We start from the raw sequence: 18,859 nt of genomic DNA on the forward strand, positions 1-18,859 counted from the left end.
TTCTTAGGGATTCTCATACATATCCCAGTAGAGATTTTTCTTATCTCTTTTCTATCCAACCAAAAGTTCTCTAAACAATGTAAATCATATCCTGCCAAACCAGGTATTCCTGGATATGGTGGTGGGACATCTTCCCTCATAGTCCCAATACTCAATATTTTGGACCTTATGTGTTTGCTCTTTTCTAATTTGCAGATTCAGGGTCATCATTCTGGCTAGAGATGTACTTCCTCCTAATGGTCTATTATTCAAATTATGTAAAGCAGCGAACAAATTATCCTTCCAATGTTGATGTGAATTATTAGAACTTAACTTTCTTAACTGTTCTTTCAACAATCCATTCATTCTTTCTATCAATCGAGATGCTTTTGGATAATATGGAATATGATATACCCACTCTACTCTATATTGTTCAATGCACAATATCTCTTCATCTCATTACCTTTGAAATGTGACCCATCATCACTTTGAATCTGCATTGGGTTTCCGTACTATAGACTTATAATATCTAGAATTTTACAGGTATTTTTCTGGGTTGCATTCTTACAAGGACAAGCCACAAGTACACCTGAATAGTTGTCAATACAGGTACATATAAATTTACATCCTTTGTCTTGGGGTAGTGGTCCAATATAATCTATCTGCCAGATCTGGGCTGGAACTTTTCCCCTTGCCATCTCTCCAGTTACTACCCAAGGAACAGTTTGTTCCTTTCCAATTGACATATATAACATTCCTCTGCTACTTGTTTTAACAATGAATGAGAGATACTAATACCTCAATCTTGTGCCCACCAGTGTGTGGCCTGGACCTCTAAATGGCTGGCTGTTTGATGGACCCATTTTGCTAGTACCAGATCATCGGTTGGTGTCAGAGTAGGGACAATATGTTGAGTAGCAATCTTTGCTAGTGGATCAGCATGTGCATTGTACTCATGTTCTGGCATGGTGGGGGCCATGTGAGCATCTACATGAAAAACTGACAAATGAGTAACCAAAGACACGTTTCACATATTTTCCCATAATTCTTTGCCCCAAACTTGTTTGACATGAATTTCCCAATTTTGATTTTTCCACATGGGCATCCATGTAGCTAACCCATTAGCTACTGCCCACCAATCAGTGAATATATGACACTTTCCTCCTTTCTCTGTTTTAATAGCTTGATGTACTGCCATAAGTTCAGCATATTGACTACTTCCACCTATCCCAGTACTTTCCAAAGTTCTCTTAGTACATGGGTTATAGGCTATTGCTTTCCAAGGTCTTTTATGGCCCAAATATTTTGCTGTCCCATCAGTAAACCCCATGCATGTTTCTTCTGTTCTTCAGTTAGTCCATCATATCTATCATTCCATTTTACCAAGGATTGTACCAACTTTTGCCTTGGTTCAGATGATTTGTCATTTCCGTCAATGTCAATGCTTGCGATAGATTCATGTAGAGCAGAAACTCCACTTTTTCCTGTCTTTGATCTATTCTGAATATACCATTTCCATTTAATTATGCTAGCCTGTTGTGCACATCCAATTCTGTGAGATGCTGGGGTACTCATTACCCAAGTCATAATCAGAATTCCAGACCTCAATATCACTTCATGGCCCAGAGTCAGTTGTTCAGTCTCTACCAGAGCCCAATATGCAGCTAACAACTACTTTTCAAAAGGTGTATATTGTAATCCAGATGAAAGTAGTTTCCTTGACCAAAATCCTAAGGGCATATTTTGTCTTTGTTGCTTCTGCCATAAACTCCAATTCAGAGTCATCTTGTACAGTCACTTATAATTCCACTGCTCCACTTTGCATAGGCCATAAATCCAGAGCCATTTGTATAGCAGCTTTAGCTTCTTCAAAAGCTATACTTTGTTCAAGTCCCCAATCAAACTCATATTTTTTCCTGGTAACTTTACATGTAAGTTTTATAATTTGTCCAAAATGTTTAATGTGGTACCTCCAATATCCAAGCAGTCCTATGAACTTTTAGGCCTCCTTCTTGTTGGTGGGAATAGGAAAATCTTGAATCTTTTGTCAAGCTTGTGGGAGAATTTCTTGCAGCCCTTTATTCCATTGTGTACCCCAAAATTTTACAATTTGATCTGGTCCTTGAATCTTTGCAGGGTTAATTTCCCATCCTTTGCTTTTCATATGCTCAATTAAAAGTATCAAACTTTTCTCAACTGCTTTTATAGTTTCTCCCTGTATCAAAATACCATCTATGCAGTGGGTAAGCTATACACTAGGTAACTTCAGTTCATCCAAATGTTCAGCCACAATCCTATGACAAATAGTTGGGCTGTGCAGATATCCTTGTGGCAATCATGTAAAAGTATATTGTCAGCCCTGCCATGTAAAAGCAAATTGGTTCCACTGTTTGGAGTCTATTGGGATCATAAATAAAGCATTGGCCAAATCAATAACTGCATAACAAGTCCCATCATATTTCTGGATCCTTTCTGTTAAGGTAACAGTATCTAGAACAGCAGCATACAGAAGAAGAGTCACTTTATTCAATTGTCTATAATCCACTGTCATTCTCCATGTTCGATCTGGCTTTCGTACTGGCCATACAGGATTATTCCATTGAGTGATTGTGGGTACTAATACTCCTGCTTCAACATATTCCTTTATAGTATTGGCAATCTCATTTTGCCCACCTGGCACATGATACTGCTTCAAAGTAATTACTTTAGAAGGTTCAGGTAAAGTGATTGGGTCCATCTTTGCTTTTCCCACCAAAACTATGTTAATTCCCATCTTCCTTACCACAAATTAATATCTCCCCTCAGGCAAATTCAAAGTCATGCCTTTCAATATATCTATTCCAATGATGTATTCGGGAATGGGTACAATAACCACAGTACATTCTTTCTTAGGCAATTGTCCAATTTTCATCATCAGTTTGACTTGTTTGGCTGATATTTCAGCCCCTCCTAGTCCTGTGATGGTAATAGGAGTTCCATGCTTAAATTTGTCAGGGTTACCATAAATCAAGCTTTCCTCAGCCCCAGTGTCAATCAATGCCCTAGTTACAGTACTTGATCCATTCTTCCAATATATAGTCAGATTAATATGGGGTCTGTAATCCTGTCTGTGTGTTTTTTTAATCTGAGCTGGGGCTCAGCCTATTCCCTAGTCTCCTTAAAGGTGTGACTCACTTGGATACAAGGGCTCAAGATCCGTAGAATTTGTAGAGGCAGTTCTAACTTCTCTATTCTGTTTGCTATTAAGCCCCTTATCTTGGTACATTTTGCATAGCTCATTAGTTGGAATACCATCTATTTTTCTAAAATCTACCCTTGCTTTCAATAAAGCAGTAAACATTTCTTTCCTTATCACTCTATTCATTGGACATTGAATCCGTTGATTTTGGTCCCTTCTTTCCCAAGGAAACTTATCTCTTCCCTGGTCTCCTAAGTCACTTAACTGTGAAATCTTATCCAGCACCTCTGAAAGAGGGTTCCCTACTTCTGCAATCAGCAGAGTTAGCATCACATGTTTGTAAGTGGGAGGTGCCGTCTTAACTGTACACTTCGGCATTCCCCAACAGTCTTCATCACCTCCTCCTTTAACTTTCCCGTACGGTCCCTAATTGAATACCAGGGTCTATTTGGAGTAGGCCACACGGTATCAGCAGGATATTCCTCTTTACAGCTTGTCACAGCCAAAGCCAACAAATTGGTTGCTGTATCAGGAGGGCAGAGTTTATAATCTCAAAGAGGATCATAAACATGTCTGAAAGGTTCGGAATCGCCGGATAGAAGAAACTCTCAAAGTAGAAGGCAGAAGAATCAAAACATTTATTTAGGCTCCACAGTAACCAACCCATGAACCAGAAGCCCCATTTTGATATGTTGGTCATAATCTTCCAGGCCCAATAGGTACGCCTTGAAAGAGTAACCAGGAGGCTACAGAGAAACATGATTGCGTAAAGCAAAATCATGTTTCCCCCTTGATGGTAATAAGATTACCCACTGGACTGAAGTCTTTGTTCAGCTTCCTCCCGTAGATCAGCTCTGCTGCTGGCAGCTCCTGCCTCAGCTGTGTCTGTTTCTGAAACTGAAGCTGCAACTGAAACTGACGATGTAACGGTCGTAACTGCCTCTGTAACGGTCGTTGTAACTGCCTCTGGCTCCAACCGGAAAAGGAAAGAGAGGAAGAATCTTCAAGCTGTCCTCTCCCCTCTTATAGGGTTTCTGACATCATCAAGCTCCGCCCAAATGACCAGGGCCGATTGGTTCCTGAGTTGGCTCCTCCCCCTAGGGTAGACCAGGTTCTGGAGCTAACACCTCCCCTCAGCCAGCCCCATGACTCCCCACACAGGAAGCCGTCTGCCTCCCGGCATGCTCCCCGGGCCTCCTGCCCCGGAAGAGCAAGCCACAGTGTCCAGAGGCTCAATGAGGCAAGCTGAGCCATTCAAAGAAAACAAAAGCCATTATGGCTACATTCCACCCCTTGTTATAGGATACATAATCTAATCAGCCATGTATCCTAGAACATACATTGTGATTCAATTACAAAGGAAACTAAAACATATCATTCATTATAAAGCAAAACATATCATTTGGTGACATTCCCAAACATTGGTTAACGATTCAAATGCGATCCACCCCTAGATCCCAGCAAAATAATCTCTTCAATCAATCATCCCCAAAATAATTATTAATAATTCAAATGTCCACCCCTAAATCCTTGTATCCATTACATAGGATCAATAATATCATAACAATAAAACAACACAGCAAGGATAACACAAAATAAGTAAACAGAACACTATCATCATTTCCACCCCCCTTGAACGATTGGGGCTCAAAATCTTGGGGTGAGGGGTGAAGGTCTCATTTTCCATAGCTTCTTCATGCTGAAATTGGATGTAGAGATGGCCCTGCCCCCAAAAAGTCCCATTCCAGAGGTCATTTCTTTAACGAGCTGGCAGGAATTCCAAGAATGCTACATGCTTAGGCAGTCACCGGAAAGTGCAGGGTGCTTAAGCCTGAAGGAAACAAAACTAGCAACAAGGTTAGCCAAAACAAAGGACAAAAAGAATAGACAAGTATAGACTATAATTCTTCAAATAAAATCATCTCAAGTTTGGTTGAGATTTCAATTATGCAAAGATCCAACATCAGAGCCAAACTCAGGTGGGAAATGTTTCTTTTCAAAAGGAACATAATGAGGAAGCCAAGAGGATCCCACCCTAGATATAGACTAAGATTGTCCTCCCAGCCTTTCCCCAAATGTACAAGTTTTCATCCGTTAATCACACAAGGTCACCTTCACTCTGAGTGGCTTGTGGGCTTGCAGGAGCAGTTCTTATTTCCCTATTTCTCGTGTTATCAAGTCCTCTATACATTCTGTATAATTCATTGGTTGGAATTCCATCTATCATTTCAAAACCTACCCCTGCTCTCAATAAAGTAGTAAACATTTCTTTCCTTGTTACTCTCCTTTGGCGCCAAGTTTGCTGGTTATTCACTCTTCTCTCTCGAGGAGATCTATCCCTTCCCCAGTCACCTAAGTCATATAACTGTAAAATCTTATTTATCACTGTTGTAAGACGGCTCCCTACTTCTCCAAGCAATAAATTCAAAATTAGTTGTTTATAAGCAGGGGGAGCTGTCCTAATTATTAAATTCCTATGAGACAGTCCCATTGGATCATTGTAATATTTGTCTGCAGTTCCTATCATAATGGCAGTCTTCATTACCTCCTCCTTTAGTCTCATGATACAATCTCTAAGTGAATACCAGGGTCTGTGCTCAGTGGGCCACATAGAATCAGTATCATATCTCTTATTGCATCCCACAGCGGCTAATGCCAACAGAGTAGTCTTGCTATCACCATCTCCTTGCTGATGATGTTCCCTAAAAGCTTGTTGAACTAGAGGATCATGGCTGATACCTATGAATCTCATGCAGTCTGTCCCATCTACTGATATTCCACCGGCCCCTTGATCACTGAGTCTTACCATCCAAGATATCAATGGTTCTCCTATTCTTTGGCTGAATCTACTCAAAATATCTGTGACCTCTTGCGGTGAGAAATCTTCCTGAATTTCCCTTGTAACTGAATCTTCACCTCGGGTTTCTGTCTTCCTCCTTTGTATGGGTCGAGCCCTTGTCTGATCATTTAACCATCTCCTATTCTCTGTGTGAGGCACATCCTGAACCCCAGTAGTGTTTTGTGCCTCAGCCGGCTCTTTCTGGGCTGGGTTGAAATGCACTCTGGGCTTTTTTGGTCTCCTGTTGCTCTTAGCCACATTAATAGAAAAGTTCTCATTTGAGTCAGTTTGGTCTTCTGCTATCTGAGATTTCCCTTCTTCCTGTGGGGTAGGAGTGCCCCCATGTCTTTCACTTAATCTCAATCTTTCGTATACTAGCCGGTAGGCTGATAACACTATCCAGCTTTGCCTAGATAGTGATGCCCCTGACTGAATCCCAACTTCTCGTAAACACTTTTCTAAATCCCTAGGATCTCCTCTCCGTAGCCTTGGTTCCCAGTTTTCACAGGGTCCAGCTTTTTTAGCCAATTCTTTTGCTAGGGAGGAATAAAATGGATCCTCCCATCCTGGGATATTTATCTCTTCCTCTGGAATTGTTCTGCTTCTAAATAGAGATCTTATACCTAGCGATCCTGTTCGTGACGCCAAATGTATCAGGAGGGCAGAGTTTATAATCTCAAAGAGGATCATAAACATGTCTGAAAGGTTCGGAATCGCCGGATAGAAGAAACTCTCAAAGTAGAAGGCAGAAGAATCAAAACATTTATTTAGGCTCCACAGTAACCAACCCATGAACCAGAAGCCCCATTTTGATATGTTGGTCATAATCTTCCAGGCCCAATAGGTACGCCTTGAAAGAGTAACCAGGAGGCTACAGAGAAACATGATTGCGTAAAGCAAAATCATGTTTCCCCCTTGATGGTAATAAGATTACCCACTGGACTGAAGTCTTTGTTCAGCTTCCTCCCGTAGATCAGCTCTGCTGCTGGCAGCTCCTGCCTCAGCTGTGTCTGTTTCTGAAACTGAAGCTGCAACTGAAACTGACGATGTAACGGTCGTAACTGCCTCTGTAACGGTCGTTGTAACTGCCTCTGGCTCCAACCGGAAAAGGAAAGAGAGGAAGAATCTTCAAGCTGTCCTCTCCCCTCTTATAGGGTTTCTGACATCATCAAGCTCCGCCCAAATGACCAGGGCCGATTGGTTCCTGAGTTGGCTCCTCCCCCTAGGGTAGACCAGGTTCTGGAGCTAACACCTCCCCTCAGCCAGCCCCATGACTCCCCACACAGGAAGCCGTCTGCCTCCCGGCATGCTCCCCGGGCCTCCTGCCCCGGAAGAGCAAGCCACAGTGTCCAGAGGCTCAATGAGGCAAGCTGAGCCATTCAAAGAAAACAAAAGCCATTATGGCTACAGTTGCTTAATTACTTCTTTGTGAATGATAATCCCTAAAAGCTTGCTGTACAAAAGAGTTCTGACTAATACTTACGGATCTCATACAATCCACAGAATCTACCGACACTCCTGTGGCCCCTTCATCACTGATTCTCACCATCCAAGATATTAATGATTCTCCCATTCTCTGGGTGAATCTACTCAAGATATCTGTGATTTCCCGCTGTGTAAAATCTTCTAAAACCAGCCTGAACTGAGTAGTAACACCTTGTTTTTCCTGCTTCCTCCCCTCTATGAGGCACACTTCTCTTTGAGAAGTCTGTTGTGATACTATCTTACTGTCTCTATGAGAAGTAGCTTGCAACAAAGTTTTGCTTTGTGCTGGAAGTTTTGACATTGTATCCCCCTGTCTAGATTCTCTGCCCCTGTTACCATGGTAACCAGACTGCCTACTAGGCTCGACCTCAGTTGAACTGAGGTACACTCTTGACCTCCTTGGCTCCCTCTGCCTTCTAGCTGAATTTACAAGGCTGTTAGCTTCCCACTGTTCTGCCACCTGAGTTTCTCCATCTTGCTGTGGTATAGGTTGAGTATTTTCAGCTGTTTCAGCAACTGTCTGAGCCTGAGCTCTCTCTAATCGTCTTTCTCTGTGTTCACATACAATACTGTGAGTAAAATCTAGCCTTGTTAGGGATCGCTCGGGATCCTCATTCCTGGCTCAACAGTAACCTCTCTGAGGCATCACTCCAAGTCTCTGGGTCTTCCACCCTGTAGCTTCTGCTTCCAGTCTTCATGGACACCAGTGCCCTTAGACCATTCCTTTGCTAGGGAGCAATAAGTTACATCTTCCCATCTTGGGTCAAGCATTTCTTCTTCTAAAGCCCTTCTACTTCTAAATAGAGAAATTATACCTTGCGATCCCATCCTCCTAGTCACCAGATGAAACAGTAAGGCAGTAATAGCAATGTAGATGATAATTGTCAAAATGCCTATGTGGTTCTGTATCTCAAAGTATACGAGACTCTCCACATGGAAAGCAGAAGAAGTAAACCACTTATTCAGACACCAGAGAACCATATCCCATAACCAAATGCTCAGCTCCCACAGCCAGTCAGTCCACTTCATCATAACAGCAAGGAACCCAAAACATTCAATCCAGAATAACACAACATGGAGCTTCACCATCCCGAAACCTCTCTGACCCCTGCTGGGGTCTTCCCCAAAACAAACTCACAGTACAGCTAAGTCAGCCTGTTCAGTTCTAACCATCACAAGGGTGGCCATTAGCAGCTACCAGCAGCCATAACATCTCTCTCTCTCTCTCTCTCTCTCTCTCTCTCTCTCTCTCTCTCTCTCATCATCATCATCATCATCATCATCATCATCATCATCTTATGTAACATAATTTCCTTTTCCTGTCAGGAAGCTCCTCCTACCATGTAACTTAGGCTTCCTGTGATGTAAGCAGGTCACATGGCCTATTAACGGATGGGAAAGATCTTCAAATCAAAATTGCTAATATACCTGGTCAGGCTTGGAAATATTGTGTTCAGTTCTGGGTGCCACATTATAAAAATAATGGAGTAGGTCTAGAGCAGCTGTGTCAAATTTCCAGAAAGGATCTACATTACAATGTAATTGGGAAATATTTAACAAAATGAATCAAAATATAATAACAACATATTAGGTAATGTTAATTTGTAGTTTCCAAAGTCAATATGTGACTGCCAGGTATCCATCTCTATTTAAGTTTGACACCAATAGTTTAAGTTACTAGTGGAAGGAAGACAGTTAAAACTATGCCAACCAAGGATCAGGTAAAGGGATCAGCTAAGGATGTTCAGGTTAGAGAAAAACTTAGGGAAAACATGCTTGTTGGTCTTTAAGTATCTGAACGACTATCACGTGGAAGAGAGATTAGCCTTATTCCAGTTGGCCCTAGAGATGGAACCATGAGCAATGTATAGAAAAGCAGATTTTGGCTCAATATGATAAAAAAGTTAAGCGTTTAAAATTGTCCAAAAGTTGAATAATCTCCCCTTGTGGCCTGCTTTTGCCCTGTAACTGAAGCAAGACCATGGATGACTACTTTTTAGCAATGTTGTAGAGGGGATTTCTGCTCGGGTATGAATTTGATCCAGATCAGGGATCAACAAACTTCAAAGGCCAATCGGGTTGCCACCTGCCACAACCTAAGAATTGGTTTTACCTTTTTAAATAAAGAAATAAAGTTGCCATAGTAATAACTGGCACACCACTGAGAAGGGCAATTCCAGCCACTTAGTCCACAGACTCATGAATTGATTAATGATGACAGGATCTACCACCCTTTTCACTAGTCTCTAGGAAGCATCCACATACTTAGGTTGAAGTTGGGTTTCAAGACCTGTTCTCTCCTATACCTCCCATATTCCCAGGAATGTAGTGGCCCCTTACTGATTCTGCTTTGGCTGCTTAAAGGTTATGTTTTAAGTATGACTGGGCAGCCTCAAGTTCTCCCAGGTAATGATTGATGGCAAGGACTCTCGTGTATGAGTGAGAGTAAATGAAGATGCTGGGTGTGACAACAATATGTTTAAGAACATATCCAATATAGGTGAGTTAGAATGTCACTGTGGTAGTGGTTCTCAAACTAGTTTTGCTCACAGCAAAGTATTGTTCTTTACTATAAAGAATCTTGGAGACTTCACTCTTGCATTTGCAAGTGTGAATTCAGTACAATTTGCAGCACACCTAGCAAAATTTGGGGGGCACACAACTATGTTTACACTTTTTGAGAACCCCACTTCAGAACTATAGGAAGTGCACCAGTCAATCATCCTAGTGGTATAGCCTTGCCTGCCCGTCTCTGAAACAGGGCCAATTTTACTAATCAAGTCCAACATCACCTTTCTTTTTCAGGATGGAATTGGCAAGACTCACAGCCCACACACTCAGTCCTTGACTTTCACACATGCTTTGCAGGAATGAATATACTTAGCTGATGCCATGACATTGTCATAGGCAGAAGGGTTATGAAAAGGTCTCCATGACCTTACTCCAGATTGTAATGGCAGAAATGAAATATTACTTGCTACGCTTGCCAGGAAGGATGCAGGACACATAGGCATGGGCAAAGGTTTGGAAGTTTGTCTGAGATTTGACATTTCCCTGGGCATTTGACCCACTTGATGTGCCAAAAACTGGACCCTTTTATAATTGTCCCCTGGTTCCTGTCACTGATAAATTAGTTTTTTCACTAGTTGAGACCTGAAGAGTTTAAATGCAATCCATGAATAACCAAGTTAGCCATGCAGTCAAATAGAAGTATTTCTTTATTTGTTTTCTTTAAATAATAGCAATTATTATTTCTCTCCCTTTAACATGCTTGACTGCCAGTGAAAAAAAAATTTTTAGCATGAACCCCCCCAATATATGTATATTTATATATTTATACATTATATGTTAATATATAAATGTACTAATAACTAGAATTTATATATTTATCTAAGGTTACATATATCATTTCATTTGATCTTCATAACAACCCTATGAGGTAGGCATTATTAGTTTCCTGTTAAGGAAACTGAGACTGAGAGGTTAAGTGACTTTCCCAGATTTACACAGATAATAAGTGTCCAAAGCACAATCTGAACTCATCTCTTCCTGACTCCAGGTCCAGGACTCTACTTATTATTCTATCTGTGCCCTATATGTACCATGTATACTACTCTACTAATAATTACGCATATTCTAAAACTTACATAAAAATTTAAAGGATGAAAAAAGATAAAATAATAATTGATCCTAGAATCAGTAGGGAACTATTAAGTAAGGTTCTAATATGATCCAACCTGCACTTAAAGAGAATCATACTTTGGCAGCTGTGTGGAGGATGGTTTGTTTTCTAATACAGAGAAATTTGATGCTAGAAAATTAATGAAGAGGCCATTTGTATCAGCAAGGCAGTAATCACAATATAGATGATAATTGTCAAAATGCCTATGTGGTTCTGTATTGCAAAATATACGAGACTCTCCACATAGAAGGTAGAAGAAGTAAACCATTTATTCAGACACCAGAGGATCAGATCCCATAACTAATACCCCCAATCCATCACAGCAGCAAAGAATTCGACACACAATACCACAGCAAAGAACCACTCCATCCCACAACCTTCTACCCCCTGCTTGGGCCTGCTACCAACAAGCAAACTTACAGCACAGCACAGCACAGCACACGTCTGCTCTCCTTCCCTCAGCTCTAACTGTTATAACTGATCTCTTTGCATTTCCTGTAACACAATTTCCTTTACCTCTCAGCAAGCTCCTCCCACCACATGTGATTTAGGCTTCCTGTGACATAAGCAGGTTACATGGCCTATTAATGGGTAGGAAAGATCTTCAAATCTAAACTGCTATTACATCATTGCAATAGTAAGGCAAGATGTGATGAAGACCTGAACTAAAGTGGTGACTGTGTGAATAGTTAGAAGAGGATACATGCAAGAGATGCTTTGGAGGTAGAAATAATATTTCACAGGTAATCAGATATGTGGGGTGACAGAAAGTAAGAATTTCAAGATAATACTGAGATTATAAAACTGGAAGACTGGGAATGCCCTCAACAGAAATAGAGAAGTTCACTAAGATTGGGGTTTGGAAGCAAAGGTAATGAATTCTATTTTAGGCACATTAAGTTTGAGGCAATTATAAGACAACCACTTTGAAAGGTCCAGTAGACAGTTGATCTTGTAAGACTGGAAAGACTGGAGCTCAGGACAACTTGGTTCTGGATCTCTGAGTCATATATGTAGAAATGATATTTAAACCCACAGGAGCTACTGAGGTCACCGATCAATCAAATATTTATTAAGTATTTATTATGTACCAGGCACTGACTCACAGCAAAGGGTTGATTTTTTTTTTGTAATAAATGAAGACAGAAAGTGAGAGTATGTAGGGAAGAGACTAGGCCTGAAGACAGAATGTTGAGGTATAGTATACCCACAGTTAGGTGGCATGAAATGAATAATTATTCAGTAAAGTTACTAAGAATAGACTCGGAAATGCTCAATGTTCATTTCTTGGCTTTGTCAGTATGTTGAAAACACTGGTTAAATTTATACATTCAATACAGTGAATGAGGGGACACTTTGTAGAAATAAAATAACATTACTTTTCAGGGGACTAGACTTCTGTTTTGAGTAGTAGGATAAAATTTCAGTGAGAAAACTTCTACCAGTACAAGTCCACACTTCCTCTTCCACTTAAATTTTTAGACAGCTGCCTGGAACACTCAGAGGTTAAGGGATTTGCCTAGGAGCACATGACCATTGTGTGTCAGAAATGGAATTTCATCACAAGTCTTCTTAATTCCAAGCCTTCCTCTTAACATAATTCATATGAGGAATCAAAGGTAAAGAATATAGAGGTGAATAATAAGGGGAAAAAAGGGGTATAGGTAGGTGGTGCAGTGGATAGAGTGCTGTGCCTAGAGTCAGAAAGACTCCCTGAGTTCAAATCTGGCCTCAGACACTAGCTGTGTGAACCCAAGCAAGTCACTTAACCCTGTTTGCCCCTGTTTCCTCATCAGTAGAAGGAGCTGGAGAAGGAAATAGCAAACCACTCCAATATCTTTGCCAAGAAAATGCCAAACAAACAAAACCAATGCAACCAAAATTAAAAGAAAAGCAGAAAGCTGAGGAAAAAAAATTGTGTAACAAGTGTCTGATAAAGGCCTCATTTCTCAAATATTTAGAGAACTGAGTCAAATTTATAAAAATGCAAGTCGTTCCCCAACTGATAAATGGCCAAAGGATACAAACAGGTGGTTTTCAGATAGAGAAATCAAAACTATCTCTAATCACATGAAAAAATGCTCTAAACCACTATTGATTAGAGAAATGCAAATTAAAACAATTCTGAGGTACCTCACACCTATCATATTGGCTAACATGACAGAAAAGGAAAATGATAAATGTTGGAGGAGATGTGGAAATATTGGGACACTAATGCACTGTTGGTGGAGTTGTGAAAGTGATCCAGTCATTTTGGAAAGCAATTTGGAACTATGCCCAAAAGACCGTAAAATTGGGCATATCTTTTGTTCTAGCAATACTACTACTAGGTCTGTATCTAAAGAGAATTTTTTAAAAGGGAAAAGGACCTATTTGTACAAAAATAGAATAAAATCTTTTTGTGGTGGCAAAGAATTGGAAATTGAGGGGATGCCCATCAATTGGGGAATTGCTGAATAAGGTGCTATATATGATTGTAATAGGATACTGTTGTGCTATAAGAAATGATGAGCAGGATGATTTCAGAAAATCTGGGAAGATTTAGATGATCTCATGCAAAGTAAAGTGAGCAGAATCAGGAGAACATTATACACAGTAATAGCAATATTGTATGAAAATCATGTGACTGACAGCCATTCTCAGCAATACAATGATCCAAGACAATTTATTTCAAAGGACTCATGAAAAAATGCTATCCATCCCCAGAGAAAGAACTGATGGAGTCTGAATGCAAATCAAAGCATACTATTTTTTCATATTTTTTTCTTTTTTGGTCTGTGTCTTCTTTCACAATGTGACTAATATCAAAATAAGGTTTGCATGATCACACATGTATGACCTTTATCAAATTGCTTACAATCTCAAGGAGGGGTGAGGGAAAAAAGAGAGAAAGAGAATTTGGAATTCAGAATTTTTAAAATTGAATATTAAAATTGTCTTTACATGTCATTGGGGGGAAAATAAAATACTACTTTTTTAAAAAATCAGATCATGGTAGTATATTCCTATACATTCACAACTATGCCCTTATATTTGTCCATTTATATTATATTATGTTAGGAAAAGAAATCTCAAGTGAACATTATGATGGAAATGTCAAACTACTAAAGATATTGCGGCACCTCTAGATGTTTAAAAAAAAATAGGTTTGAATTGTAACTTCATTCGTAGGAAATGTTCCCAGAGCTGCAATCCTAAATAATGCCTTCTGGTGCTCCTCTTTGCTGTCTCATTAGCAAACAAAATAAGTGATCTATGATGCCTTATAACATTTGCTAGTTAAACCTGGTCAGATTTTCACTTTGGCTACATCCTTGCAACCATGACAGAATTTTGTGTCCAAAAGATTCTGTTAGTCCAATTTGCTGTGGCTTAAAATGGCCCTAAGTGTAATAAGACCAGTATTTCTGGAACTTCCTTGTGGCTTTCTGGGTGTGTATAGTCCAGGCATGCTAACTAAATCTGTTAGTCCAGTACTGCCCTGGTACTAGATGCACAGCTGTCCTCTACTCAGGGCATAAACTTAATCGACTTGGATCATACTTTTATTTTCCTAGTTCTGCCTGCCTTGTGTTAAGTTCTGGGGTCTAGGTTATGAAGGAAAACAACTTTGAAAGTTTTGAGAGCTCTAATCAATATAATGATCAGCTGAGGTTTCAGAAGCTCTGTCATGAAGCTCTTGAACTAGAGGTGATGGACTCAAAATGCAGAATGAGACCTATGTTTTTAGACGTGGCCAATGTGGTAATTCATTTTGCTTGACTACATGTATTTGTTATAAGAGCTTTGTTTTGTTTTGTTGTTGTTCATTGGAGCAGGTGGGAGTGCGAGGGGGAGGTAGGGATAATGTAGCACAAATTAAAAAAAAGAAAACATAGTGAATGGAGACATTTTTTTATTTTCCTTTTTTAAGATAAACTAATATTTTCCAATAAACAGAAATCTATTTTCTCTCCCTCCCATACTTCCTCCTCATTGCAAAGAAAAAAGATTCTTCTAACAAATGTGCATGTCAGACAAAACAAATCTCCACATTGGTCACATCTTTAAAAATAGTCTCAATCTGTACCCTGTATCCATTCTCAGGAGATGGATTGCATATTTCATCACTGGTCTCTCAGATTGTGATTGGCCATTTATTGATCATAGTTCATAAGTCTTTCAACATTTTACAAAGTTTTACGAAGATTTACAAAAATCTTTACAGTGTTGCTATAGTATTATATATAGTATAGTACCATGGTGTTACAGTATAGTATAAATTATTTTCCTGATTCTGCTCATTTCATTCTGCATCAGTTCATACAAGTCTTCCCTCTCTGAAGCCCTCCTTTCTTATAAGAAAATTTAATTTGGAGGTGCACATTTTTAAGCAAAATTGAATGGAATTAAGAAAATTCCTCAAGGAAGGGAAATAGCAAATCTTCCATGTCCATGACCATACTTTTTGTAAAAGATAAGTTTAATTCAATTCAATGAATATTTATTAAGTGCCTACTATGTGAGAAGCAATGGGTTAGGTATTGAAGGTACCAGGATGAAAAATTAAGAGTCCTTAATCTCAAGGAGCTTGCAACCTGCTTCAGGGCACAGGTGCTGGGATAGGGGGAGCATGTATGCAAAAAAAATTATTAATAAGTCTAGTATAATGTAGATTGTGATAGGGGCAAAGGAAAGATCCAATTATAATTTAGTTTGTATGGTCTCAAAACTTACCAAGTATTTTCTTCATGATACAGCAACAAAAAAAGGCTTGTATTATCACATCCACTTTACGGATGAGAAAACCGAAGTTCAAAGGGTTAAGTGAGCAGCCCAAGGTTGCATAGCTAACAGAGATTCTGTTCATTTTCCTCTTCTCTATTTTCCAGGCAGACTTCAAGAAGCAACTGTGGCATTTGTAGGGTCACTGAATGCCCACGTAGACACTGAGTATTTCACTCCACTCAGAGCCTAGGGGTCATTTTTTATGGAAAAGGTCTAGTCTGAAGAGAGGTTTTTTCTCCTTCAATTACATGTAAACAAAACATATTTGACATTTGTTTTTTTACAATTTAAAATTTGTTTTCCAAATTCTCTCTCCCTTTCTCCCTTCCCCCACTTTGAGAAGGCAAGCAATTTGATATAGATTATACCTGTGCAGTCATACAAAACATCACCATGTTAGCCATGTTGCAAAAGAAAATGCAAACCAAAATAACTCAAGAATAATAAAATCTAAAAAGTATGCTTTAAGGAGATAGCTTTGTTGTTGTTTTTGTTTCCATCTGCTGAAGCAGGGAAAGAGAGAGAAACAGTGCTTCTGGAGGCCAAATGAGAAAGCCTTATGGGCAAAACTGGCGCTTAGCACAATGCCTGGCATAGAGGAGGCAATTAATAGGTGGTTATTGACTGACTGACAATGTTATTGACAGACTGATGTGCATGCTCAGGCAATGAAAGAGCTTATCTGGGAAGCGTCATTTACCCTGTTCATGCCATGCTTTCCATTTGGAATGCCCACTATCCTCCCACTCCAAGCCCATCCTTCAAGGCCTAGCTTTTATGCCACCTTCTTTGATCCCCTCACCCCATCAAGTGATTTCTCTGTCCTCTGACTCCTTATGCCCCTTATAAATTTGTTTCATTTTGTTTTGGGGAGAAAACCAGGGTTAAGTGACTTGTCCAGGGTCACAGAGCTGAGTAAGTGTCTGAGGTTGGATTTGAACTCAGGTCCTCCTGATTCCAGGGCTGGTGCACTGAGTTGCCTAGTTGCCCCTCCCTTATAGTACTTTAAAAGAAATCAGACCTGTCATTTCATCAGCATAGGTAACTCCCTGTGAGACAATGTCCTTTACCAGTATAGGTTAGCAACTATTGGGCAGCATGGAGTCTTAAAGAGTTCCCTGACAGAAGTTTAAGTGATTCGCCCTGGGTCACTTACGTATGTTAGAGGTGGGATCTGAACCTAGTTCTTCATAACTCTCAAGCTGGCTCTCCATCCCCCACACTACTGCTTTTTAAAATTTTCAATACTTATTTAATTTTTAATTTATGGAATAAAATAAGCACTTCTATAACATAGTATAATAAAAAGAGATTGTACATGAAACTGCAAATCTATTCTGTACAATTTGCTATGCCTTTTAAATATAAACTTATTGTGTAAATTTCTTTTTTCTTTTTTCCTTCCCTCCCTCCCCCCCCAGAAATGATTACCATTAGACACAAATATACATATATGTAATAATATTACATGTGTGTAAACAATTTAGATATATGTAAGCACACATACACATACATACACGCACACACACATACTACTCTATACATAACTTCTTTTTATCAGTTCTTTCCCTGGATGCAGATAGCAGCTTCCCTCATATGTCCTCTGTAGTTAATTTGGGTATTTAAGTAGTCAAAATGACTTAGTCACTCAAAGTTGTTCTTAAAATAATATTGCTGTCACTGTATACAATGTTCTCTTGGTTCTGTGCTGCTTCTTTAAACTTCTTTTATAATACTTGTTGACATTAATCTGACACTTTAATATTTACAAAGTGCTTTATAAACACTCTCATTTCATTTTCACAGCAATCCTAGGAAGTACAAAGTGCTCAACAGCCTCTAATTGCCTAAAGCTGCACAAAGACTTTTGGAACTCCCTGTATTATTGTTTCCATTTTACAGATGAGGAAAGAGGCTCAGGCAAGTTGTTACTAGTGGTGCCCCTGATCACATGTTGGTAAGTGTAGAAGGTGGGTGTCTTGAAGGACTTTGGAGAAGGTGAAGAAAGAGAGCATTTCAGGCATGGGAGACAGCCAATGCAAAGACATGAAGATTCACGTTCTGTGAAACTCGGATTCAGTCAAAGGACCTTACTTCAGGACCTAGAGGGCCACATATGGCCTTGAGGCCACAGATTCCCCACCGCTGAATAGGTTATACAGTACCGTATGCAAGGAACATCAAATAGGCCAGCATAAAAAGATGGTAGAGTTTGTGAAAGGGAGTAAAGTATAACAAGACTGGAAATGTAGGAAGTAGTCAGGTCTTAAAAAGCTTTAAATGCCAAACAGGACTGTATATTTCATCCTGGAAGTAATAGGATGTCACTGCAGTTTGAGTAAGTGCATTTTCAGACCTAGGAAAAATCACTTTGACAGCTGAGTGGAGCCTTGATTTGGGAAAAGGAAAAGATTGAGACAGGGATAGTAACTGGAAAGTTTGCAATATTTCATTTGAGAGGTGATGAAAGCTTGGACTAGGATAGCGGCTGTGTGAATAGAAAGTAGGGAATGCATAGGAGAGAAGTTCCTAAAATATAAACAGCAAGATTTGCCTAACATTGGATACGTGGAATGAGTTAGAGCGGGGCAGTCAAGATGGCACCAAGCTGGTTAGTCTAAGTGACAGGAAGGATGATGGTGCCCTTGATAGTAATAGGGAAATTAGGAAGAAGGGAAGTTTTTTGGGGAAAGATAGAGTTTTCTTTGGATAAGTTGAGTTTGAGATGCCCATGCAACATCGATTCAATGTGTCCAGAAAGGATTTGGTCATGCAAGACTGGAGCTCTTGACAGAAAGACTAGCTCTAAATATGTAGATCTGGGAATCTACATAGATCTGACCATTGAACCCCTGATGCCATCACCAAGTGAAATAGTTATTGAGAAAAAATAGAAGAGGACCCACAACAGAGAGTTGGGAGACATCCA

At 39.7% G+C, this 18,859-nt stretch overlaps 1 protein-coding gene across 1 annotated transcript; it reads right to left on the bottom strand.

Moving 5' to 3' along the window:
• Positions 1 to 3,773: 3,773 nt before the first annotated feature.
• On the bottom strand, positions 3,774 to 6,852 carry LOC118831019. Its single transcript, XM_036738179.1, has 2 exons — positions 4,678 to 6,852; positions 3,774 to 4,607 (listed from the first exon to the last, which is right to left on the bottom strand). The coding sequence occupies exon 1, from the start codon at positions 6,819 to 6,821 to the stop codon at positions 5,256 to 5,258; it is 1,566 nt and encodes a 521-aa protein (XP_036594074.1). The 5' UTR covers positions 6,822 to 6,852; the 3' UTR covers positions 3,774 to 4,607; positions 4,678 to 5,255.
• Positions 6,853 to 18,859: the final 12,007 nt, after the last annotated feature.

The sequence above is a fragment of the Trichosurus vulpecula genome, chromosome 9 (assembly GCF_011100635.1).
Source record: "Trichosurus vulpecula isolate mTriVul1 chromosome 9, mTriVul1.pri, whole genome shotgun sequence".
Taxonomy (NCBI): domain Eukaryota; kingdom Metazoa; phylum Chordata; class Mammalia; order Diprotodontia; family Phalangeridae; genus Trichosurus; species Trichosurus vulpecula.